Here is a 25,139-nt window from a genome sequence, read left to right as displayed (position 1 = left end):
AATTATTGTATCTTTATTATTATAATTATTAATTACTAGAAATGTACTAAAATAATTTAACAAGATAACAAACAAAACAATTAACATTTAATTGTTATTATAGAAATTATAATTATAACAAAAATAAATCAATAAATTGTATAACAAAACAAAAATATATTTATATCTTTATAATTAGTATTTAGTGCTATTTAATCGATATATAATTATTAATAAATTAATATATAAATGTAGGAATTTTTTTTATAAAAAATGAATAAATAATTGTTTTTTAACATTTATAAAATTAGATTTTTGTTTTGTTTTTATTTGACAACTATGACAACAAATTAACTATTATTATTTTTTTGTTGTTATTTTAGCATAAAACAAAAAAAAATAAACTAACTAATTACTAATAATATAAAGTATAAATAAAAATAAATTTACAAACTATAGCTATTTGTGTAAAAAAAATTAATGAAACAAACTATATAATTTTTTTTTAAAAAAATTAACAAACAAGCAAAATGTTATTAATAAATTATAAAATCTATTTGAAATATTTATTACATTCACTGTACATAATTGGTTTCTGTATTCAAACGTATCAATTAAGCTATACATATCTATTGTATGATAAAATAACCAATGTCAAATATGATGAGGATGCACAACTTAAATGGCCAGCTATAACCGTATGTATGCATAAATATTATTTTCTAAAACCGTACCTGTATCAAAATAAAACCATTGAAAAGTGTAAACATAGTGGCAATAGTATTACTACAAGTACAGAGTGTATGAAAATTTATAGAAATTTAAATCAGCTATCAATTGCTAAACAAATAATGCTAATTGTCAATAGTAGTCAATGGCTACAATGTAGTCTATTTACCAAAGTACAACAACAACAACATCATGGTAATAATAATAATAATAATATTGATGCTAAATATGATGATTGTCAAGGTAGATTTAAACTAAATGAATTTTTTAATGATTTTGCCTATTGTTTAACATTATTTGCCAATCATACCAACAACACTAACAATGTACATGGCGATTATTATGATGATGGTAAATTAATAAATCAGCACACTCTATTTAACAATTATAATTATGATCTAGGTAGTAGTACAAAATATCTGGCTAACTTAGATTTTGATCTAAAATTTATGAAAAACTATAATGTATATTTAATGTTACACTGGCATAGAGAACGTATCTATCATTTATTACAATATAGAAATGTACAAATTATTAATATTAATGGCACCGGTTTGGGTTATATTAGATATAGGGAAACAGTATTGGATGATAAAGTTATGACATATCGAGGCCAATGTCATACAAAACAGACACGTTTGGAGTGTCTGTTCGACTGTCAGATTAGGCAAACAATTAGTCAATCAGGAGGACAGACACCCAAAGAACTATTTACTTATGATATACATAATAATAGTCTATATTTTACTAATACTAGCTATCAATTGGATGCTAATTGCAAACAACAATGTAATAATCATCGAAAATGTAGACAACATTTCTATACATTTGTAACAACTAAAGAATATTACGATGAATCGAGTTTTAATCAAAAATTTCGATTTGTTTTGGAAGTACCGTCAGAGCCGACAACTGTCTACGAAATATATCTGAAACTATATTTCAATGAATATCTGTGTCTATTGGCCAGCATTTTGAGTCTATGGTTTGGTTTTAATATACTATCGACGGGTAATGCGATAAATAAATTAGTTAAGAAACTGATTGATAATAATTTTAATTTATGTATAACTTTTAATTTAACTCAAAGAAACACTAATCAGAATAATACGAATAATGTTTTTATTAATGTTCGTAATTCTAATAATTAAAAAAAAATTATTAATATTTTATATAATTTATATTTATAAAAATAAATTCATTACACATTAAATTATTTATATACAGTTTTATTGGACAAATTTATTTGAAAATATATAAATTGTATATTTATCATTTTAATATAAATTATTATTATTAATTATTATTAAAAATATAATTAAGTTAATTAATACTGTAGTAAAAATTATTGACTCAATTATCAAATATAAATTAATATTATTACAAATTATTAATATAAAATTAATATCAAGCTAAATTAATATAATAAATAGTTTTATTTATCAAAAATTTTTTTTTTGTTATTTTACAATAATAATATTTACTAATAAAAAAAATAAATTATTATGGGTATACAAGTGTCTGTATCTTTTTAAAATTAATAATATCAAGAAAATAATAATTAATAATTACTTAAAATACTATTAATTTAAAAACAATATCCTATTTTAGCCTGCTTAAATATATATTACTGATTGATATCTTTATGCTGATTATGCCATAACTATGTTAGATAATTATTATTATTATTTTTACATAATAAATTACATATTTTAATTTACAACAACAATAATTTTTTATATTTATATATTAATATATTATAATTTTTATTAGTTAAATATTTTTATTTATAAAAAAAATTATTGCTAAATTGTTTTGTTTTATTTAACTAAAAAATCTGTAAAAAAATGTTAAATATATATTTTTAAAAATAATTACTATAATTGTCTTAACTATTATTAATTATTAGCTAATAATGTATTAATATTTATAACAATAATAATTAATATTAAATTTTAATAATTAGTTTTATTTTTTTAATTAGTTTTATTCAATGCCAACATTTTGTAATATTTTAAAAATAATTCATTTAACTATTCATTTGTATGTTTTTAAAATAAATAAAATTATAATTTAAAGCTAATAATTAAATGATTACTCATATGTAATTCATTATTAAATGAAAATATTTTTTTAAAAAAAAATCTGTGCAAAAATTAATATATAAATATATTAATAAATTCTCCATTTTTAGTAAATATAATTTTTTGATTAGTTTAAATATTATTAGTGCTAAGTTTATACAGATAGTACATAATCTAATTCAACTTAACATTTATTAAAATAAGTATAAAAACAAAGTAATGTTTATAATTAACCTGTTACCTTGGTTAGTTTTAATATTGGTAATAATATTGATTGAATCAAACAATCAGGTAAAATGTAACTATACTAATATCAACATTACTGGCAATAACACCAACAATGGCGGCAATAACTCCATTATCAGCGGCATTAACATAAACAATAGCGGCAATAACTCAAACAGCAACAAAATTAAGCTACCTGATTTACCTCCAATATCTCTAATGACATCTAAGGTAATATTATTTAAAAAAAAATTTTTAAAATTATGTTGTAAATATAAAATAACAGTTTATATATTTAAATCATATAAATATTATCATATAAAATTTATAATATTTTATGTGATATTTTTAAAGATAGATACCAATATGTTAAATATAATAATCATAAATCAGATTTATTTAGTGTACAATCTGGTGTAATACAGGGTGGAGTTACATCAAGTGTTTTATTTAATCTATACATTTCAGATATTATACAAAATTTAAATAGTTATATTTTTAAATATGCGGATGATATTACATTAATCAAAATAATTAATAATAATAATGACTGTCATAAGTTACAATCTGATTTAAATTGCATTTCAAATTTTTGTATTATAAATCAGTTACAATTAAATATCAGTAAATGTGAATTTATGCGAATTTCAACTAAATCTACTGAAATAAATGATTACTTTATAAATTCTACTAAAATTAAAAATATAGATAATAACAAAAATGTAGGTATATTTTATGATAAAAATTTTAATTTTAATATTCACGTAAACTATATATACAACAAATGTATTAAAAAATTTGCAATTTTAAAAAATATTTGTAAAAAAGCTAGTGGTAATACCTTTTTAAAAGCATATCAAACTTATATTATACCCATAATTGAATATTGTAACCTATGTTTAGTATATAATTCAACACAATCTGAAAAAATTGAAAAAATTCAGAAAAAAGTGACAAAATATATCTGTATGCTAATGAATAAATTTAATTTATCATATTATGAAAGATTAAAATTTTTAGATTTAGAATCATTAGGTAAACGCAGAATTTTACAAAATTTGAAGTTATTTTTTAAAATAAAACTTAAAAACATTGATATTCCTAACAATTGGATAAACTGTGTTGAATTCTATAATACAACTAGACATGGGATAAAATGTAGAAAAACTGTTAATAGATTAAAAAGGTTTGATAAAAACTTTTTTGATTATAATGTAAATTTATTTAACAATTTACCACAAAATATTAGGGATGAAACAAATTATAACAAAATAATTAATTTACTTAATTGTTATTTTAAATAAATATGTAATTTTAAAATAATTTTAACATATTTTATTGTCAAATATTATTGTATATTATTATGAGAATATTGTATTTCATAACAAGTATGTGAAATAAAGATTATTATTATTATATAAAACATTTAATCAATTTAATTAATTAAAATAATAGTTAATCTGGACACATATGATCTAGTGATTTATAATCAATAATTTCTACATATTTTTTTATAATAAATTAACTGCAATAGTTCTATACAATATCTGTATGTTTCAAGTAACTAATATATATATATAAGTTAAATAAGTAAACTATATGTATTTATACATATACTAGTATATATAATCTAAGTTATTAAATTATTTACTCAAATTTAAACTTTTAATTGGCATTATCTTTATATATATATATACTGTTGGTAATTTTTCGCAATTCAATTTTCGATTGCCGCAATTGCGGAAAATTGCGTGAAATTGCTTGAAATTGCGCGCATGAGGGAATGTATAAAAATTAACTTTATGATATAATAATTAAATTTTATATAATTAATTTATGTTTTTATTCATATTGCTGTGCCATTTAAATTTTTGTACAATTGCGATTTTCGCAATCGATCTTTTTGCAATTGCGGCAATTTCACGCAATTTCCGAGCAATGCAATTGCGCATTTTGCAATCGGTACATCACTATATATATATATATATATATATATATATATATATATAAATCTAAGTTATTAAATTATTTACTCAAGTTTAATCTAGTACAATTTATACTTGCTATTTTATTATTATTAATATTAGATGACTGGTCGCTGGTATGCAATTTATTCAACAAATAGAAAAATATCTAAATATTTGGACATTGAAAACGTATTCGGCAGTAATCCATCCGAATTAAAACTGACATTAGGGTAAATAATCTATTTTTTTTATATAAAATAATATAATTATTACTTTTTTAAAAAAAATATATATATATAATATAGATAAAATATTTACTAAAAAAACAAAACTTTATATAAAATAGTATTACTATAATTAGATTATAATTTTATAAAAATTTTAATTTTAATTTATACGAATACTAACATATACATAAAACAGTAAATTCAATTTGTTATTTTATTTAGTTTAAAAAAGTTTTTAAAATTTTAATTATTGTCTATTTTATTTTGTTCATAGTAATTATAAAGACTTACCAAATATTGGATATACAATATTAGATGATCTGAATGGTATGTATGTTACCTATACTGATGGTGGCCGAATCTACTATAATATATTGGACTATGATTTTGAACGCTATCTTGTAATGAGATCTGAGATGAGAAAAAATGGTATATTTTTTTTATAAAATTTTCTTATATTATAATTTTTAAATAATTAAAAAAATTAACAAAGGGTTTTTAAAGAAAATTTAGTAAATTTTAATTAAAAAATAAAGAAGTAAAAAATTTGCAAAATTAATGTCAATGATTGACGTATAGGTTTAAAGTAATTAAAAAAATAATAATATTTACTCTTAAAGTGGTATAAGATTGTTTTATTAAATTAATTTAAATAATTTATATATAATAAAATATATTTAAATGCTATTATTATAATAATTTTTTACAATTTAAAAAGATAAATTAACAATTACAATTTTTATTAGCAAGTAAAATTTATAAATATTAATTTTATGTAATTTTAATACTTGTTTAAATTATTTTATTTTAATAATTATAATTATAGCTCATCTAAACGTCTTCAGTCGATTCAATGACAAATCATCAGAAAATGTTAGACTATTGAACAATATTTACAGAAAACTCGATCGATTGGGTCTTAAATTTAATTTAAAACAAATAAATCAACAAAAACCAAGTAATCGACGATTTGGCTAATGGTTATCCCATCAATAAATAACTACCGAACAGATAAAAATATAATTATTTAAAATAATAATTTATTCAAAAACTAAATAATTAAGTAATTGTTTATATACTTTATTATTGTTATTAAATTTTTTTTGTTTACTTGTAATTTATTCAATATTGTAAACTAAAATTATAAATTTTTTAAAATTAACAATTGCAAATTTTATTCATTGATTTTATATTTAAAATTTATTTAACTTTGTAATTTTTATCTATAATAAATAAAAAAAATTAAAAAGTTTATTAACGTTTTCTTTTAACTATATAAAAATAAATCATAAATAACTTTTTTTAAAACATAAAAATCAATAAATTGTATAACAAAGCAAAAATATATTTATATATTTATAAATAGTATTTTATGTTATCTAAATTGTTTATATAATTATATAAACTAATTTATAAATGTTTTTCAATAATAATTGTTTTTTACCATATTATTTTTTTAGATCTGTTTAAATAATGTTAAATTAAATTAGATTATGTATTATTATCTGTGTAAACTGTCCATTTTTAGTAAATATAAATTTTTAATTAGTTTAGATATTATATTAGTGCTAGGTCAGTACAGATAAAATTAATAAAAAAAATTTCATAAATAATCTTTTTTAATTTTACATTTATTATATAGATATAATCATATAATAATGTCTAAAATTATCCGATTACCATTGTTAATTTTAATATTCTATGCCAACATTTTGTAATATGTAAAAAATAATTCTTTCTAACTATTTATTTGTGTGTTTTAAAATAAATAAAATTGTAATTTAAAACTAATAATTAAATCTTTGCTAATATGTAAGTGATTTTAGATAAAAATAAATTTTATTAAAAAAATCTGTGTCAATTAATACTTAAATATATTAATAAATTCTCCATTTTTAGTGAATATAAATTTTTAATTAGTTTAGATAGTATTTGTGCTAAATTTGTAAAGATCTTTAATTTAACATTTATTTAAAATAACTATAAACATAAAATAATGTTTAAAATTAACCTGTTATCTTGGTTAGTTTTAATATTGGTAATAATATTGATTGAATCTAACAATCAGGTAAAATGTAACTATACTAATATCAACATTACTGGCAATAACACCAACAATAGCGGCAGTAACTTCACTGTAAGCGGCATTAACACCAACAATAGCGGCAATAACTCAAACAGCAACAAAATTAAGCTACCTGATTTACCTCCAATTTCTTTAATGACATCTAAGGAAATATTTTTTAAAATAAAACTTTTTAAATTATGTTGTAAATCTTAATTTACAATCTATTTAAAACTTAAAATTTAATCAATTTAATTAAAATAATAGTTTAGCTGGACTCATATGCTCTATTGTTTTACAATCAATAATTTATACATAAGTTTTTATTTTATAGTGTAACTGAAATAGATCAATAAAATAACTGTTTGTGGTAGTAATTAATAAATTTAAATAATTTAAATAAGTAAACTATATATATATATATATATATATATATATATATATTCTAAGTTATTAAATTATTGTATAAAATAATATTTAAAAATACTTAAAAAAAAGTATAATTTAGTACAATTTATAATTACAATTTTATTATTATTAGATGACTGGTAGCTGGTATGAAATTTATTCAACAAATTTAAAAAGAAAATTTAGAAATTAAAAACGTATTGGACAGTAATCCGCCCGAATTAAAACTGACATTAAGGTAAATAAAATAAAAACTTTATATAAAATAATATAGTTATTAGATTATAATTTTATAAAAATTTTAATTTTAATTCGTACATATATTCTAACATATACTTAAAACAGTAAATTCAATTTGTTATTTTATTTCGTTTTCAAAAGTTTTAAAATTTTAATTATTGTCTATTTTATTTTATTTTTCATAGTAATATTAAATACTTACCAAAAATTGGATATACAATATTAGATGATTTGAATGGTATGTATGTTACCTATGCTGATGGCAGTCGAATCTTGTAGTAAGACATAAAGGAAATGCTAATAAAAATTGTATATTTTTTTAATAAGATTAAATTACAAAAAAATTGTTTACAATTTCCAAAGTTGTTTTTATGATAATTTTTTTAAATTGAAAAACTAACAATTATAGGGTCATAAGAAAATTCAGTAAATTTTAATTAAGACCAGTTAAGAATGCTACAAAACATTTTCAGATATAAAACCATAAATACGTTTAAAATCATTAGTTATGGGTTATAAAATAACATTCTAAAACAGGTCAAATATACATAATTTCGTACATATTGTCAATCCCAAAATCTCGATCTTAGGAGGGGGTATTTTGGCCTTACCCCCCCTCTACCCCCTTACTTAACCCTGATATATATATATAATATTAAGAATAATTTTATGAAATTTTAATACTTGTTTTAATTATTATTTTATAAATATAATTATTATATTTATAGTTGATCTAACAATCTTTAATCGAGTATCTATATAATATACAATATTGTTAATAAATTTGTTAATAATTGTTTTTTAATTTTTATTTAAATTATAGTTGATCTAACCGTTTACAGCCGATTCAATGACCAATCATCAGAAAATGCTAGACTATTGAACAATATTTACAGAAAACTCGATCGATTGGGTCTTAAGTTTAATTTAAAACCAGTAAAACAACAAAAACAATATGATATACAATTTGGTTAATGATTGTCCGATTAACTACCGAACAGTTATTTAAATAAAAACTTAATAATTATATAATTTTATTATATAATGTACTTTATTATTGTTATTAAAAATAAAAATATTTCCTTTTAATTTAATCTATATAGTAAACTAAAATTATATATTTTTAAAAATTAACAACTACAAATTGTCAAAATATTACATTTAAAATTTACATATTAAAATTTATTAATTATTTCATTTATAAAATGTTATTTTTGTATATTTTTAATAGATAATACAAACAAATTACAAATATTTAATATTAATTATTATTATTATTATTATAGCTATTATTAGAATTGTTTTTATTAGTATTTCTTTGAGTTAAATTAATAGTTAAACATAAATTAAAATTATTATCAAACAGTTTCTTAACTAATTTATAACTAAATAATAATTTTCAAATTATTTCAAGTTAGAGGATATTTCTATAAACTATTAATCCATTTTTACATAAATATATGAATTTTTTAAAATTAGATAATTGAGAAAATTTATTAAATTTTTTTTTTTAAAAATGTAACTGAAAATATTAGTAAAAAGTATAAAATTTAAAAAATATTGTCTATAATTGATAGACAAATGTATTTTTGTGTTTGAAGTAATTTTTAAAAAATATATACTTTTAAAATCAATTAAGATATGACAAAATATTTTTTTTTAAAATAATTTTTAAAAAATTAAATAATTTTTTGAAAGTTTATAAATTCTAATTCGAATCATTGTTCTATTTTTTTATTATATAACGACTAATTTTATAAAATTTTAATTATTGTTTTAATTAATTTTTTTAAAATAATATTATTAATTATAGTTCATCTTACGGTTTTCAGTCGATTCAATGACGAATAATCAGAAAATTTAAGACTATTGAACAATAATTACAGAAAACTCGATCGATTGGGTCTTAAATTTAATTTAAAACTTATAAAATCTATAAAACCAAATAATCGACGATTTGGTTAATGGTTATCCGATTAATAAATAACTACCAAATAGATAAAAATATAATTAATTAAAATAATATTTTATTCTAAAACTAAATATTAATAATTAAGTAATAGTTTATAACTTTATGATTGTTATTTAAAAAATTATTTAAATGTAATTTAAACAATATAGTAAACTAAAATCATTAATTTTTTAAATTAACAACTACAAATTCTATTGACAAATTTTTAATGTTTAATATTTATAATATCTATAAAAAATAAAAATAAATAAAACGTTTTATTTTAACTATATAAAATATATCATAAATAACTTTAATAATTTTTTTAATATAAAATTTATTTAAATCGTTACTTAAAAATAATTTATTAAATAACCATTTTTTAGTAAAATGAAAGTTAATATCAATTATTTAAATAAATTATTAAACGATTTATAAAAAAAAAATATAATTTATTTGTAGTCATAAAATCTTTAATAAATTAAATTAAAATTAATTTATCATGCTTGAAAAATTCTAGTTATATGTTAAATTTTTTTTTTATATAAATATAAAAATTAATTATTTATTATATAAATACAGTAAAAACTATAGATAGCTTTAGATATATGAATTAAACAGTATATATATATTTTTATTTTATATATTAATGCTACTATTTAATTATATAATAAATTTACATTGTTTTACATTATAGTGTATTTAGAAAAACATATTAAATTAGTAATAATAGATCAGTCAATATATACATATACTGTATACTATAGATGGATTACTTTTTAAAAATTATTTATTTATTTATTTGTCATCAAAAAATAAATTTAAACATGTAAATCTTATTTAATTATTAATTTAATTTATAAATAGTTATTAATGGTGGTTTACCAAAAAATTAAAATAATAAATAAAATATTTTTTGGTCATCATTAACAGCATTATCATGTATTTTATTTTTTGTTAGCCAGCTAACATTACACCTAGATCTGATGGTCCATGACAACCAGGATCAATTAAGCCAGTACCTTTGAGTATACACCAATGCTCGTCCGGACAACATTCACCAAAACATTTAGGATTACCATTTGGACATTCTGGTTTATCAACTGGATCATTTGATTTTATTGAATGATCTAATAAATTTTTCATAGATTTTTTTACTGTAAAAAAAATCACACATATTAATGATAGGTAAAAAAATAAACAACAAATAATAATAGTTAAATCTAGATAATTAAACAAACATAACAGAAAATTAATTATAATAACATACACATACATACACATACACCTACACATTCACATACACACACATACACATACTGTACACATACACATTCACACACATACACATACACATACACATACACATACACATACACATACACATACACATACACATACACATACACATACACATACACATACACATACACATACACATACACATACACATACACATACACATACACATACACATACACATACACATACACATACACATACACATACACATACACATACACATACATACATACACATACACGCAACTTACTTTGTTGTTGTTGTTGTTGTTGTTGTTTTTGTTGTTGTTGTCTCTGTGGGTTAGACCGTCCGCCGCCTTTATTTCTATATTTAATAAAACCTAATTAGAAAAAAATTGTTTAAAATAATGAATGAATAGATATTTTTTTTTTAATTAAAAAATATTTTTTTCAAAAAAAACCTTTTTTCTCAAATTCAGTACAAAGTTCTAGTTTTTTGTCATTAGTTTTATAATCGAAACCTTTGCCATTCAGACATTTTGCATTCATTTGATTACAATATTGAAGATTACAATAAAGTTGAAAACATAATTTCAAAACATATTGATGACAAAAATCTTTGATTCCTTCTAAAAATTATTTTTTTAAAAAAGTATAAAATATAATATTATAGTATTATATCATAAATAAAGTTTTTTTTAAATAAGTTTTCTTTAATTAAATATAATTAATAAATAGAAAAATGTTTTACGTTTATTATGTGCTAGTATTGCATTATACATTACATGACCTGGATCTATTAAATTTGACATACTACTACCACCACTACCACCACCACCACCACCACCATTTCCACCTAGATCAATAATTGTAATAATAATAAAATTTATTATTATTATTATAATAATTTAACTAAACCTTGATACTACCCTGATTTGACTTGTGATTAACTCTATCATTAAAAGTTGATCCTTGTCCACCTAATAATAAAATTTAATTTAAAAAAAAACTTAAATATTATTTAATAGTATTTATCTAACCAAAAGTAACTGAAACAAACAATAGTCCCAACAAACTAATAATTAAAATCAAGTTATTTAATATAATAGTTTTCATTTTGTATTATTTTTAGTTTTTATCAATTAATTAGTCAAATAAGTTAAATATGGATAACTTTAAACTATATTGAAATACTCTATATCTATGTTAAACTTTATGAAATCTTATTAAAACATATCTTTTTAATAAAATTTTTTAAATTATGTAATATTTAATTGCTAACTACGTGTTGGTAATATATTGATGTATTTAAATTATTTAATTATAAAAATATGATTAATTAAACATTAATTTTGATGATTAAATTACGGTAAGTGTAAATTTATTTATTATAATCAAAAACGAGTTACATCAAATTATAGTAAAACTCATTTTTTAATTTTTTTAAAAATTATTTCTAATTAAGTAATATTTAATTGCCAACTAAGTGTTAGTAATATAGCTGCAAATATTTTAAAATGTTTTATAAAACAAAAATTTACTTTTGATAATAATTACAAGATGATAAAAGTGTAATAACAATCAATTAGTATATTTTAATAATGTATTTTTAAAATAGTTTTTAAAAGATCTTTTAATTTACAATTTTTTTTGTATACATTATTAGTATTTTTCTAATCGAATCTAAAATCAGAATTTAAAAATTTCGCAAAAATAATGTTACAGACAAACAGAAAAACGATTTATTAGATTCCCGTAAAAACAAACGTTTATTTAGATATTATTTTTTTTTTGGTATATTTTTACTGAAAAAAGGTTTCTGTAATAAAATGATAAAATTAACTTTAAAAAACAAAAACAACAATCGAAATTTTATATAACAATTAATAAATTTATTATATTATTGTTGTTGTTGAATAATGTTGATGCTAATGTTGAAAATTTTAGTTTTATTAAAAATTTATTATTTCATAAACAATTATTAAATCATAAAAATTATTGTAACATAAAAAATTATTAAATCATAAAAATTATTATTTCATTAAAAATTTAATATTTCATAAAAAAAATTATTAAATCATAAAAAAATTATTATATCGTAAAAATAATTAAATCATAAAAATTTAATATTTCATAAAAAAATTATTAAATCATAAAAAAATTATTATATCGTAAAAATAATTAAATCATAAAAATTTAATATTTCATAAAAAAATTATTAAATCATAAAAAAATTATTATATCATAAAAATTTATTATTTTATATATAAAAAAATTAGTAATGTTGATAGTTTCAAATTTTTTTTACTACTTTTTCCTCGTTAGTCCATTTTTTATTTCTACATCTCCAAACAGTATTTAGTTTAAAACCAAATGGATACCAACCGCCGCCATTTTTACAATGATAATATGATTCTTTGCAATTATTAGCATTACACGAATGATAGAAACATCGTTTACTTAAATCATGACAGATTTTAATAACAATTCCTAAATAAATATCATACAATATATTTAAAAAAATTTTTTTTTTTATTATTATTAGTAATTAAAATTAAAGAATATATATTTTAATTTAATAAAAAAAAATAATATAGATATATATAGATATATAATGCCAATTAAGTTTTTAAAATTTTTGTGTAATATCTCATGTGTGTATATACAGTAGTTTAAACTTTCAATGTTAAGCAAGACTAACTTATTATTACATTTTTTTTTATCAAGTATCTAATGCTAATGTATTACGTAATATTTTTTTAAAACAATTTTAAACTCTCCCTTTAAGATCTCACAGTGTTTTTTTTTGCAAACAATAAATAAAAATTACAGTACAAAAAACTAGGGTAGTATATCACATATATTTCAATAGCCATATAGGCATTAACATGGGTTATTTAACAATAAATAAATTCACCCATGATCATCAGCACCTGACCTGTGACAAAAAAAAATATTTGCAAACTGAGATGGGAATATCTATTTTAAAAACATTTAACTGGCATAAACTATATATGAGGCGTTATTCGGATAATGATTTTTGATAATTTTTGATTAAAATGCACTGTCGAAGCTTATGGTTTATTAAAATATATTTGACCTCGCTCAAATACACTGTTAAATATTTTTTAACATTTAACACTTTAACAAACACACAATTAAACATTTTATGTAATTTAATAGTTCATAAAATTTGTTATTTAATTTGTGTATTATATTTTTGTTTGTTTGATTTTTATCTTGGTCATTAATTTTATTTTTAAAATAAGGGACCTTATAATATATCTGATAACGTTTGCTATATATATATATATATATTTATATTGTATCTTACTTTTATAATAGTCCTCTTTCTTTTTAATTGCTTCCCAATAAATTCCTTCAAGTAATTTGTTATAATGAGGTGGATTAACACCCCGGGGAATTGGTTTACCGTACAAGCTACTTTTTCTTCGCCCAGTCTTAACAAAAGCATATTCGCCAGTTGGACGTCTATTGGAGGCACTACTAGTCGACCCTTTTGAGTTACCTCTTGTCGACCCTTTTGAGTTACCTCTTGTCGACCCTTTAGAGTTACCTCTTGTCGACCCTTTAGAGTTACCTCTTGTCGACCCTTTTGAGTTACCTCTTGTCGACCCTTTAGAGTTACCTCTTGTCGACCCTTTTGAGTTACCTCTTGTCGACCCTTTAGAGTTAACTCTTGTCGACCCTTTTGAGTTACCTCTTGTCGACCCTTTAGAGTTACCTCTTGTCGACCCTTTAGAGTTACCTCTTGTCGACCCTTTTGAGTTACCTCTTGTCGACCCTTTAGAGTTACCTCTTGTCGACCCTTTTGAGTTACCTCTTGTCGACCCTTTAGAGTTACCTCTTGTCGACCCTTTAGAGTTACCTCTTGTCGACCCTTTAGAGTTACCTCTTGTCGACCCTTTAGAGTTACCTCTTGTCGACCCTTTTGAGTTACCTCTTGTCGACCCTTTAGAGTTACCTCTTGTCGACCCTTTTGAGTTACCTCTTGTCGACCCTTTAGAGTTACCTCTTGTCGACCCTTTTGAGTTACCTCTTGTCGACCCTTTAGAGTTACCTCTTGTCGACCCTTTTGAGTTACCTCTTGTCGACCCTTTTGAGTTACCTCTTGTCGACCCTTTAGAGTTACCTCTTGTCGACCCTTTTGAGGCACTACTAGTCGATCCTTTTGAGACACTACTAGACGAACCTTTTGAGGTCCCACTTGTCGACCCTTTTGAACCAGTTTTTCGATTAGCTGTTGATTTGCCGCTGCTTTTGCCACCATTTTGACCCTTATTTTGATTAACTTTTCTAGTGTTTTGTTTTTGTCCATCTATGACAACAATTATGTATTTATTGAGAAAATGAGATAATTTTTTAAATAATAATCGTTATAACTTTATTTTTTAAATATTTTATTTATAGTATATATAAACTGACCAGATTCAAATAATAAAACTAACAAAAAAAATAATATTAATAAACAAAACATTAGTGATAACTTCATTGTAAACTTTAATATATATATATATATAAATACTTAAAAATAATTATATCAATTAATAAGTTAACTATTTAATTATAATTTTGATTAAGTAATATACTTTATTAAATTTTATTTTAATTAAATTTAAACTGCGTCTTATTTATTTGATTTTATTAAATGCAATACAGTATGTTATTTATAAATATATAATTTAATGATATTATTATATTAATTAATGTTTTAATTATTAATTTATTTAACTAAACAATGATAACCATGATTTTTATTTATGATTAATTTTATTATTAATAGATGATCCATGTCTACCTAATTAATTTATAATTAAAAAATATCTTTCAATGGTATTTTTTTTTAAAAAAAAGTTTACAGTTAGAAACAATAAACTAATAATCAAAATTAAATAGTTTTATATTTTAGTTTTCATTTTGTATTATTTTGTTTTTGTTGTCTTTTTTTAGTCAAATAAGTTAAATACAGATAATTATAGTGATATATATATACATAAAATTTAATTAAAACTTATTTATTAAAAAAAATGTAATCATTTAAAATTATGTAATATTTAATTGCTAAGTACGTGTTGTTAGTATACCGTAGATGTAAATAAATAATTTATTTATAACAATATGATTTTAAATATTAATTTTGATTCCTTAAATAAAGTACAATAAAAATTTATAAAAAAATTTATAAAATTATTAATAAAATTGTTTTAACATTGCTATAAAAACAATAATTACTAGTAAAGTTGTTATTTACTCTAAAAAATTTCTCTATCTATTAATCTATACATTATGGAAACGATTACATATTTATATCTTTTGCGTTTATAAATTTTTAAAATTTTTGATACAATTTTTTTAAAATATATATTATTATTAGTATTTTTCTAACCGAATATAAAGTCAGAATTTCTAACTAATTTGTAAAAAACTATTCACAGACAAACAGACAGACTCAAGAAAAACGATAGTTTAGATTTCTGTAAACAAAACATTTTAATATTTTTTTTTGATATTTTTAGCTGATAAAAAGTTGCTGTATTAAAATATGAAAACAAAATTATTTAAAAAAAAACAATAAATTAAAATAATATTAAAATTGTTGATGCTAATGTTGAAAAATTATTATTTTCATAAAAATTATTATAAAATAAAAATTATTCTTTTTAAAAAATTATTATTTTATAAAATTTAATATTATATAAAAATTATTTTCATAAAATTTATTATTTTATAAAAATTATTATTATAAAAATTTATTTTCATAAAATTTATTTATATTTTTTCTTGTTTAATCCATTTTTTATTTCTACATTTCCAAGTAGTCTTTCCCGGACCAAATGGAAACCACCCTGCCCCATTTTTGCAATGATAATAAGATTCTTTGCAATTATTGGCATTACACGAATGATAAAAACATCGTTGGCTTAAATTATGGCATATTTTAATAATAATATCTATTACGAAATGTTCATACAATATATTAGAATAATTTTATTTTAAAAATATTAAGTATTAATAATTCAATGTCATTATTTATTATATAATAGTTATACAATGCCAATTTGGAAAGTTTAAATTTGATTAATATCTTTATGCTTAACTAAATAACTTAGTATACAGTTTTATTTTTCAAATGCATTATATAATATTTTAAACAATACTTTATATAACTTACCTAATATCAAGTTAACTGTATATCAAGTTACCTTGCTTAGCGTAAAGTTTTAATTGGCATTATATGTATATATATACCGTATATATATTACCTTTAAAGTATTTTTGTGTCTTTTTAAGAGCAGTCCAATAAATATCTTCAAGCACTTTGTCTTGAGGTGGTATAAGACCCCGGGGTACGGGTTTACCGTACCAGTTACCTTTTCTTCTGTTAGTTTTAACAAAAGCATATTCGCCAGTTGGAGGACCTTTTGTGGTGGTAACAGTTTTCGAACCCTTTGAGGCACCACTTTTCGAACCTTTTGAAGAACTACTAGACGAACCTTTTGATGTACCTCTTGTCGACCCTTTTGAGGCACCACTTGTCGAACCCTTTGAGGCACCACTTGTCGAACCCTTTGAGGAACTACTAGACGAACCTTTTGATGTACCTCTTGTCGACCCTTTTGAGACACCACTTGTCGAACCCTTTGAGGCACCACTTGTCGAACCCTTTGAGGAACTACTAGTCGAACCTTTTGAGGTACCTCTTGTCGACCCTTTTGAGACACCACTTGACGAACCCTTTGAGGAACTAATAGACGAACCCTTCGAGGCACCGCTTGACGACCTTTTTGAGGCACTACTAGACGAACCTTTTGAGACACCGTTTGTCGAACCCTTTGTACCAGTTTTTCGATTAGCTGTTGATTTACCGCTGCTTTTGCCACCATTTTGACCCTTATTTTGATTAACTTTTCTAGTGTTTTGTTTTTGTCCATCTATGACAACAATTATGTATTTATTGAGAATTTTATTTTTTTTAAATCATATAATTAGCTAGAAATATATTATATTATATATATATATATATATATATATAAACTGACCAGCATCAAATAATAGAACCAACAAAATAATAAATATTACAAAACAAAACATTAATGATAGTTTCATTGTTGGTTTTGTTTTTGTTTTGTCTAAATTAATATTACAGTATATATATATATAGATATTAAAAACTTATAGATATAAAAATATTTAAAAAGTATTTTAACCGAAACAATATAGATTAATAATTAAACTATTATATAAAAATTATTTCAAAATTTAATTATTTTTTTAATTAAATTTAAACTGCGTCTTATTTATTTTTATTTATTTTATTTATTGATTTTATTAAACGCAATATGTTTTTTATAAAAATTATATTGATATATTAGATTCCTTATTTAAATTAGTATATTATTTTTATCAAAAAAAAAATAAACTATTTTTATTAACATATACAAATTATAAATATTAATAATTTATAAATATATATATAAATTAATACCAAAAATATATTAAATTAAAACAAATTTTAGAAAAATTATAATTCTTAATAAAAAATATTTTATTTTGAGTAAAAAATATATTAGTTTTAATTTTAGTATTTTTTTAGCTTTTAGCTGTCTTAATCTACAATAATTTTAAATAATTTTTTTAATTATAATTAATTAATTTATTATAGTTTATAAATAATAGCTATATATTAATTTGATCCATCTTAAAACAAAAGAATTAAAATTTTGTAAATAATTATTATTTATTAAATTTTAAAAATTATTATAAACAAAATTAAACCAAAAAAATAAGTAATAATTTATTTCATTATAATATTTAAATTATTTAATATATTTTTGTTGCTTATATATATATATATATATATATATATGAATTAACAAACATAAATTAAAAACTTATTAAATTATTATTATTATTATTATAAATCTTAAATGTTGTAAAATTGTTATTTTAAAACATTGGACCCAATAGTTCATCAAAATCTAATTTAACACATTTATCATTATGACAAACATCTTGACCATAACAACAACCATCAGCTGATTGTTTGCACGGAACACCTGCAGAGCAACTACTTTCTGTCGGTACTATTGTAATAAATAAAATGAAATTATAAATTTTAAAAATATATATAATTTAATTTAATTTAATAAAAAAAATTTAATTTAAAATATTTAAATATTTTAGCATAATAATAATAATAAGTGTCATATATATACCTACTTATATATATATATATATTATATATGTCTGTTTAATTTGTTTGTTTGTTAAATATTAATTATTAATAAGAAATTGAAAGTTTTTTAAATAGTTTTTTAAAATAAATATTTATGTATTATAAAGGAATTACTTGTGTGTGTGTGTGTGTGTTTGTATGTATGTGTGTGTAGGTATGTGTGTCTATGTATATGTGTGTTTATGAACGTGTTTTATGTATGTATATACAGAATGTATGTTTGAATGCGTAAGTTTGTGTAAGTGTGTGTGTGTGTAGTTTACTAATTAAATCTTATTATTTAAATTATTAAATTTAATTTTTTAAATTTAAATATAAATCATCAAGTTACTTTCTAAAATTAATTGAAAAGTATTAATAATACTTTGAGCAGTATTTTCTATAAAAAAAAATAAATGTTAATTTTTATCTATTATCTATTTGATTTTTTTTGTTGGTAATTTTTAACAATATTTTATTAATTTTACTAGTTATTAAAAACAAATATTTTTTTGTTGTTGAATATAAGTTAGATTGTATTTGTAATTTTATAATTGATTTGCTTACGTTCAGAAGTACTAGCAAAGAAACCATCGTCAGTATCTTCTTCAATAAAATCGCTACCATCATCATCATCATCTTCTGTAGAAGTTGATTTGTTATTATCTCCTCCAGGAGTAGTAGTTTCCTCGCTATGATCTCCTCCAGGAGTAGTAGTTTCCTCGCTATGATCTCCTCCAGGAGTAGTAGTTTCCTCGTTATTATCTCCAGGAGTAGTAGTTTCCTCGCTATGATCTCCTCCAGGAGTAGTAGTTTCCTCGTTATTATCTCCAGGAGTAGTAGTTTCCTCGCTATGATCTCCTCCAGGAGTAGTAGTTTCCTCGTTATGATCTCCAGGAGTAGTAGTTTCCTCGCTATTATCTACTCCAGGAGTAGTTGTTTCCTCGTTATGATCTCCAGGAGTAGTAGTTTCCTCGCTATTATCTACTCCAGGAGTAGTTGTTTCCTCGTTATGATCTCCAGGAGTAGTAGTTTCCTCGCTATTATCTACTCCAGGAGTAGTTGTTTCATCGCTATTGTCTCCTCCAGGAGTAGTAGTATCTTCGCTATGATCTCCTCCAGGAGTAGTAGTTTCCTCGCTATTATCTACTCCAGGAGTAGTTGTTTCATCGCTATTGTCTCCTCCAGGAGTAGTAGTATCTTCGCTATGATCTCCTCCAGGAGTAGTAGTTTCCTCGCTATTATCTACTCCAGGAGTAGTTGTTTCATCGCTATTGTCTCCTCCAGGAGTAGTAGTATCTTCGCTATGATCTCCTCCAGGAGTAGTAGTTTCCTCGCTATTATCTACTCCAGGAGTAGTTGTTTCATCGCTATTGTCTCCTCCAGGAGTAGTAGTATCTTCGCTATGATCTCCTCCAGGAGTAGTAGTTTCCTGGTTATGATCTTCTTTATTTGTTAATTCATTATCTTTATTTTCGTCACCTTTATTAGCACCTTCATGTGTAGCTTCAATTTGATTGCTTTCATTACTTCCATTATAACCTAGAATAGTCACATAACAATTTATTTGATTATTAAAATTTTAACTAATTATTTTTAAATTAATTAATAATTATTGGCTTCACCTTCAGTTGTTGTTGTCTCGGTTTGTTGTTGATTATCATTACCGCCAGGATTTCCATTATTACCTCCATCTCCAGTATTTCCATTACTACCATCACCTCCATTACCACCAGGACTTGCATTACTACCATCACCTCCATTACCACCAGGACTTGCATTACTACCATCACCTCCATTACCACCAGGACTTGCATTACTACCATCACCTCCATTACCACCAGGACTTGCATTACTACCATCACCTCCATTACCACCAGGACTTGCATTACTACCATCACCTCCATTACCACCAGGACTTGCATTACTACCATCACCTCCATTACCACCAGGACTTGCATTACTACCATCACCTCCATTACCGCCAGTATTTCCATTACTACCATCACCTCCATTACCACCAGGACTTGCATTACTACCATCACCTCCATTACCACCAGGACTTGCATTACTACCATCACCTCCATTACCACCAGGACTTGCATTACTACCATCACCTCCATTACCACCAGGACTTGCATTACTACCATCACCTCCATTATCACCAGGACTTGCATTACTGCCATCACCTCCATTACCACCAGGACTTGCATTACTGCCATCACCTCCATTACCGCCAGTATTTCCATTACTGCCATCACCTCCATTACCGCCAGAATTTCCATTACCCCCATTACCTCCATAACCGAAAGGACCTCCATTACCGCCATCACCTCCATTACCGCCATCACCTCCATTACCGCCAGTATTTCCATTACTAGCATCACCTCCATTACCACCAGGACTTGCATTACTGCCATCACCTCCATAACCGAAAGGACCTCCATTACCGCCATCACCTCCATTACCGCCAGTATTTCCATTACTAGCATCACCTCCATTACCACCAGGACTTGCATTACTGCCATCACCTCCATAACCGAAAGGACCTCCATTACCGCCATCACCTCCATTACCGCCAGTATTTCCATTACTACCATCACCTCCATTACCACCAGGACTTGCATTACTACCATCACCTCCATTACCACCAGGACTTGCATTACTGCCATCACCTCCATTACCATCAGGACTTGCATTACTGCCATCACCTCCATTACCGCCATTACCTCCATTATCTCCGTAACCGAAAGGACCTCCATTACCGCCTGAATTTCCATTACTGCCATCACCTCCATTACCACCTAAATTATTACCTTATTAATATACAATAGTCAGTAAACAATTTTATTAAACAATTTATATTATTTTTTATTTATAGAAATAATTTCATTAATAATTAATATATAATAAAATAAATAAATAAATAATGATTGTCCTAACCTTCAGTTGTTGTTGTTTCAGTTTGTTGCTGATTATCATTACCCCCATTACCTCCATTACCACTATCACCTCCATTACTGCCATCACCTCCATTACCGCCAGAATTTCCATTACCCCCATTACCCCCATAACCGAAAGGACCCCCATTACCGCCATTACCTCCATTGTCACCTGATTTTTCGTTTAATAAAAACAATTTAAAGTTTAAACTAATAGATTTAAATATAATTATTTATATATATATATATATCCTAATTAATTTAGTAAATTAATATATTGTAAAACAAACCATCTTGACCAATTACAAATAATTGTTGCGACAAAATAATAATAAATATTAAATAGCAAAAAAATTTAGTAATTTTCATCTTGATAATTATTTATGGTAGCTTTTTAAAAATTTAAATATTACTTATATTTAAAAAGTAAATAATTTATTTTAATATTATTTATTTGAAAAATGGAGCCATATTATTATTTTTAAAATTAATTAATTAATTAATAATTATTTTTTTTATTTAATATTATTATTAATATATCAAATTTAATTATAGCTTTTTAATAAGCTCAATAATATTTTCTCTACTGTGTTATTGTATATATATATATATATATTAATTATTATTATATTATTTATTATTAATTAATATATATATATATAATCGTTTTCAAAAGTGGTTGACACGGTTTTTTGTTGGCTATAAGTTTTAAACTGTTAAAAAAAATATAATTTTTTGGGTGTACTTTGGATCGGTTGTCCCGTTCTCGAGATATACCCGAAAAACTGGTTATTTTTTAACAAATTATGTCCGCAGAACCCAATTATTTCGGCAACCGATGAATGGACAACAAAATAACCGTAGAATTGTAGATATTAAAAATATAAACTTGCACATTTTTTTGTCCTGGCCGGATCGGTAATCCCGTTTCCGAGATATACCCGAAAAACCCGTATAAAATTTACCGGTTAGGTTTAAAATATTAATTAATAAATTCAATGAAAATAAGAAAAATTATCAATAAATAATTCATTTTAAAATTAATTCAATTATTTTGCTTTTGAATACAATGTGTATAGTGTTTGTCTTAATTTATATAATTGATTAAACAAATCAATGACAAAAACTAAATAAATTTGAAATACTATTTGAATGTAATTTTAATATCAATTTTAATAATAATAATTTTTGTTGTTTTATTTATAATTTAAACAATTTTTATTTGTTTGAATGTATCGGCAATTTGGATATCAAAACAAAACAAAACTAAAAAAATATTAATAAAATTAATAATAATTTAATACAAAAAAAATTCATAACATAAAAAAGCAAACAATTTGTTTTATATTTATAAAAAAAATGTTAAACTAAACATTACATTAACCGATAATTTATAATATTATTATTGATAGTAATAATAATAATAATATTATTATTATTAAATGACATATAAATTTATAATAATTGTATTGTAATAAAATAAAAATAGTAATAAAAATAAAATGTTGTTATCATTTCAAATGGTAGGTTTGGTTTGTTCAGACAAACCAATCTATAACCTAATCCCTGACCGATGCCTTCAAGATCTTCACCTCATCGACAGGTCTATCAGTTTTGTCAGTCTTTATTCGTCCCATTTTCTCCACAACTGACATACCATTAGATACGCGACCAAAGATGGCATGTTTACCGTCCAAGTGCTGAGTGGGCGCTAGGGTTATGAAAAATTGACTGCCATTGGTATTGGGACCCGAGTTGGCCATACTAATGATACCGGCACCGGTATGTTTGAGCGATGGATGTATTTCGTCGTCGAATTTCGGTCCGTAGATTGAGGCACCGCCGCGTCCAGTGCCCGTCGGATCGCCGCCTAAATTGATTTGATAACAATAGTTAATTAGTGATCGCAAGAGAGAGACTGAGACAGAGAGAGAGAGAGAGAGAGAGAGAGAGAGAGAGAGAGAGAGAGACAGAGAGACAGAGAGAGATAGAGAGAGAGACAGAGAGAGACAGAGACAGACAGAGAGATAGACAGAGAGAGAGAGAGACAGAGAGAGAGAGAGAGACAGAGAGAGAGAGAGACAGAGACAGACAGAGAGATACAGACAGAGAGAGAGAGAGAGAGAGAGAGAGAGAGAGAGAGAGAGAGAGAGAGAGAGAGAGAGAGAGAGAGAGAGAGAAACAAATAGACAGACAGACAGACAGACAGACAGATAGAGATAGATTGGATCAGAAGTGGTGATCAATGAATGAAACTGAACGGACGGACACAACAAATACCTTGAATCATAAATCCTTTGATAATTCGATGAAATTTTGTATTATTATAATAACCTCTTCGGCAAAGTTCGGCAAAATTCTTGCAAGTCTTGGGCGACTCAGACCAGTATAACTCGATAACTACTTCACCCATACTTTAGTGATAAGTGAAAACAAACGGATCAAATGAATGGTAATTATAATTAGAAATCAATTGATTGACTGATTGTTGGCAAACCTGGTCTCGAGTATCGCTGACTTCGGGCGCCACGAATCGTCCGGTATTGACATTTGAGGCGCGCTTTTCTGTGTCCGCGGTCTCTGATCGGGCAAAACAACAAACGGTTGGCCACAACAACAACAGCAACACCGATACAGTCAGTCAATCGGATATAGTCTTGGGATGTGATTATTAGGTGATAATAATAACTAATTGTCTGTTTGTTTGGTTGTTTGGTCACTGAAGTCAATGAGCGGTAAATGACTTTTTGAATGATTTGTTTTGTTTTTTTGAAAACAAATTAACTGAACAAACGTTTTGTTGTTATTATTAATAAATAATTAT

At 23.2% G+C, this 25,139-nt stretch overlaps 5 protein-coding genes across 10 annotated transcripts; 1 reads left to right on the top strand and 4 right to left on the bottom strand.

Annotated features, from left to right (window-relative positions):
* Positions 1 to 2,906: 2,906 nt before the first annotated feature.
* Positions 2,907 to 6,218, top strand: LOC128952354 (uncharacterized protein DDB_G0271850-like). The gene is made up of 4 exons (XM_054297738.1): positions 2,907 to 3,248; positions 5,105 to 5,214; positions 5,486 to 5,640; positions 6,038 to 6,218. Exons 1-4 carry the CDS (start codon positions 3,012 to 3,014, stop codon positions 6,187 to 6,189), a joined length of 654 nt encoding a protein of 217 aa, XP_054153713.1. The 5' UTR covers positions 2,907 to 3,011; the 3' UTR covers positions 6,190 to 6,218.
* Positions 6,219 to 13,430: 7,212 nt separating this feature from the next.
* LOC128952596 (uncharacterized transmembrane protein DDB_G0289901-like) lies at positions 13,431 to 15,659 on the bottom strand. Its single transcript, XM_054298012.1, has 3 exons — positions 15,584 to 15,659; positions 14,472 to 15,476; positions 13,431 to 13,627 (listed from the first exon to the last, which is right to left on the bottom strand). Exons 1-3 carry the CDS (start codon positions 15,648 to 15,650, stop codon positions 13,431 to 13,433), a joined length of 1,269 nt encoding a protein of 422 aa, XP_054153987.1. The 5' UTR covers positions 15,651 to 15,659.
* Positions 15,660 to 16,918: 1,259 nt separating this feature from the next.
* On the bottom strand, positions 16,919 to 18,434 carry LOC128952262 (uncharacterized protein DDB_G0271670-like). Its single transcript, XM_054297621.1, has 3 exons — positions 18,199 to 18,434; positions 17,422 to 18,090; positions 16,919 to 17,109 (listed from the first exon to the last, which is right to left on the bottom strand). Exons 1-3 carry the CDS (start codon positions 18,263 to 18,265, stop codon positions 16,928 to 16,930), a joined length of 918 nt encoding a protein of 305 aa, XP_054153596.1. The 5' UTR covers positions 18,266 to 18,434; the 3' UTR covers positions 16,919 to 16,927.
* Positions 18,435 to 19,066: 632 nt separating this feature from the next.
* LOC128966239 (uncharacterized PE-PGRS family protein PE_PGRS54-like) lies at positions 19,067 to 22,726 on the bottom strand. 6 transcript variants are annotated; one of them, XM_054313084.1, is made up of 6 exons: positions 22,606 to 22,726; positions 22,317 to 22,487; positions 21,383 to 22,189; positions 20,999 to 21,346; positions 19,941 to 20,915; positions 19,067 to 19,242 (listed from the first exon to the last, which is right to left on the bottom strand). In XM_054313084.1, exons 1-6 carry the CDS (start codon positions 22,682 to 22,684, stop codon positions 19,106 to 19,108), a joined length of 2,517 nt encoding a protein of 838 aa, XP_054169059.1. In that variant the 5' UTR covers positions 22,685 to 22,726; the 3' UTR covers positions 19,067 to 19,105. The 6 variants fall into 6 exon arrangements, with proteins under 6 accessions (XP_054169059.1, XP_054169060.1, XP_054169063.1 ...); XM_054313085.1 differs by having other exon boundaries at positions 20,999 to 21,526; positions 21,563 to 22,189; XM_054313088.1 differs by having other exon boundaries at positions 20,999 to 21,526; positions 21,599 to 22,189.
* Positions 22,727 to 23,770: 1,044 nt separating this feature from the next.
* LOC128952597 (peptidyl-prolyl cis-trans isomerase-like 1) lies at positions 23,771 to 25,123 on the bottom strand. Its single transcript, XM_054298013.1, has 3 exons — positions 24,813 to 25,123; positions 24,596 to 24,729; positions 23,771 to 24,185 (listed from the first exon to the last, which is right to left on the bottom strand). Exons 1-3 carry the CDS (start codon positions 24,863 to 24,865, stop codon positions 23,875 to 23,877), a joined length of 498 nt encoding a protein of 165 aa, XP_054153988.1. The 5' UTR covers positions 24,866 to 25,123; the 3' UTR covers positions 23,771 to 23,874.
* Between the last annotated feature and the right edge of the window lie 16 nt (positions 25,124 to 25,139).

This window comes from Oppia nitens, unplaced genomic scaffold, assembly GCF_028296485.1.
Source record: "Oppia nitens isolate AA-2021 unplaced genomic scaffold, nextdenovo-longstitch-racon4-pilon3 scaffold1_pilon_pilon_pilon, whole genome shotgun sequence".
In the NCBI taxonomy this organism is placed as follows: Eukaryota; Metazoa; Arthropoda; class Arachnida; order Sarcoptiformes; family Oppiidae; genus Oppia; species Oppia nitens.
The sequence above is the reverse complement of the archived record's forward strand: the minus strand, read 5'-3'. Positions and strand labels throughout refer to the sequence as shown.

Bases quoted from the DNA above. Each gene is read 5' to 3' on its own strand.
- LOC128952596 (XM_054298012.1), bottom strand. From the start codon at position 15,650: ATGAAGTTATCACTAATGTTTTGTTTATTAATATTATTTTTTTTGTTA. The intron at 15,477-15,583 runs GTCAGTTTATAT...TTGTTGTCATAG, and splicing joins AGTTTTATTATTTGAATCTG to ATGGACAAAAACAAAACACT. The intron at 13,628-14,471 runs GTAAGATACAAT...ATATTTATTTAG, and splicing joins GAAAGAGGACTATTATAAAA to GAATTGTTATTAAAATCTGT.
- LOC128952354 (XM_054297738.1), top strand. From the start codon at position 3,012: ATGTTTATAATTAACCTGTTACCTTGGTTAGTTTTAATATTGGTAATA. The intron at 5,215-5,485 runs GTAAATAATCTA...TTTTGTTCATAG, and splicing joins GAATTAAAACTGACATTAGG to TAATTATAAAGACTTACCAA. The intron at 5,641-6,037 runs GTATATTTTTTT...TTATAATTATAG, and splicing joins ATCTGAGATGAGAAAAAATG to CTCATCTAAACGTCTTCAGT.
- LOC128966239 (XM_054313083.1), bottom strand. From the start codon at position 22,684: ATGAAAATTACTAAATTTTTTTGCTATTTAATATTTATTATTATTTTG. The intron at 22,190-22,316 runs GTTAGGACAATC...TATATTAATAAG, and splicing joins TGAAACAACAACAACTGAAG to GTAATAATTTAGGTGGTAAT. The intron at 20,916-20,998 runs GTGAAGCCAATA...TGACTATTCTAG, and splicing joins CGAGACAACAACAACTGAAG to GTTATAATGGAAGTAATGAA.
- LOC128952262 (XM_054297621.1), bottom strand. From the start codon at position 18,265: ATGAAACTATCATTAATGTTTTGTTTTGTAATATTTATTATTTTGTTG. The intron at 18,091-18,198 runs GTCAGTTTATAT...TTGTTGTCATAG, and splicing joins GGTTCTATTATTTGATGCTG to ATGGACAAAAACAAAACACT. The intron at 17,110-17,421 runs GTAATATATATA...ATTTCGTAATAG, and splicing joins GACACAAAAATACTTTAAAG to ATATTATTATTAAAATATGC.
- LOC128952597 (XM_054298013.1), bottom strand. From the start codon at position 24,865: ATGTCAATACCGGACGATTCGTGGCGCCCGAAGTCAGCGATACTCGAG. The intron at 24,730-24,812 runs GTTTGCCAACAA...TTATCACTAAAG, and splicing joins TCAGCGATACTCGAGACCAG to TATGGGTGAAGTAGTTATCG. The intron at 24,186-24,595 runs GTATTTGTTGTG...AAATCAATTTAG, and splicing joins CAAAGGATTTATGATTCAAG to GCGGCGATCCGACGGGCACT.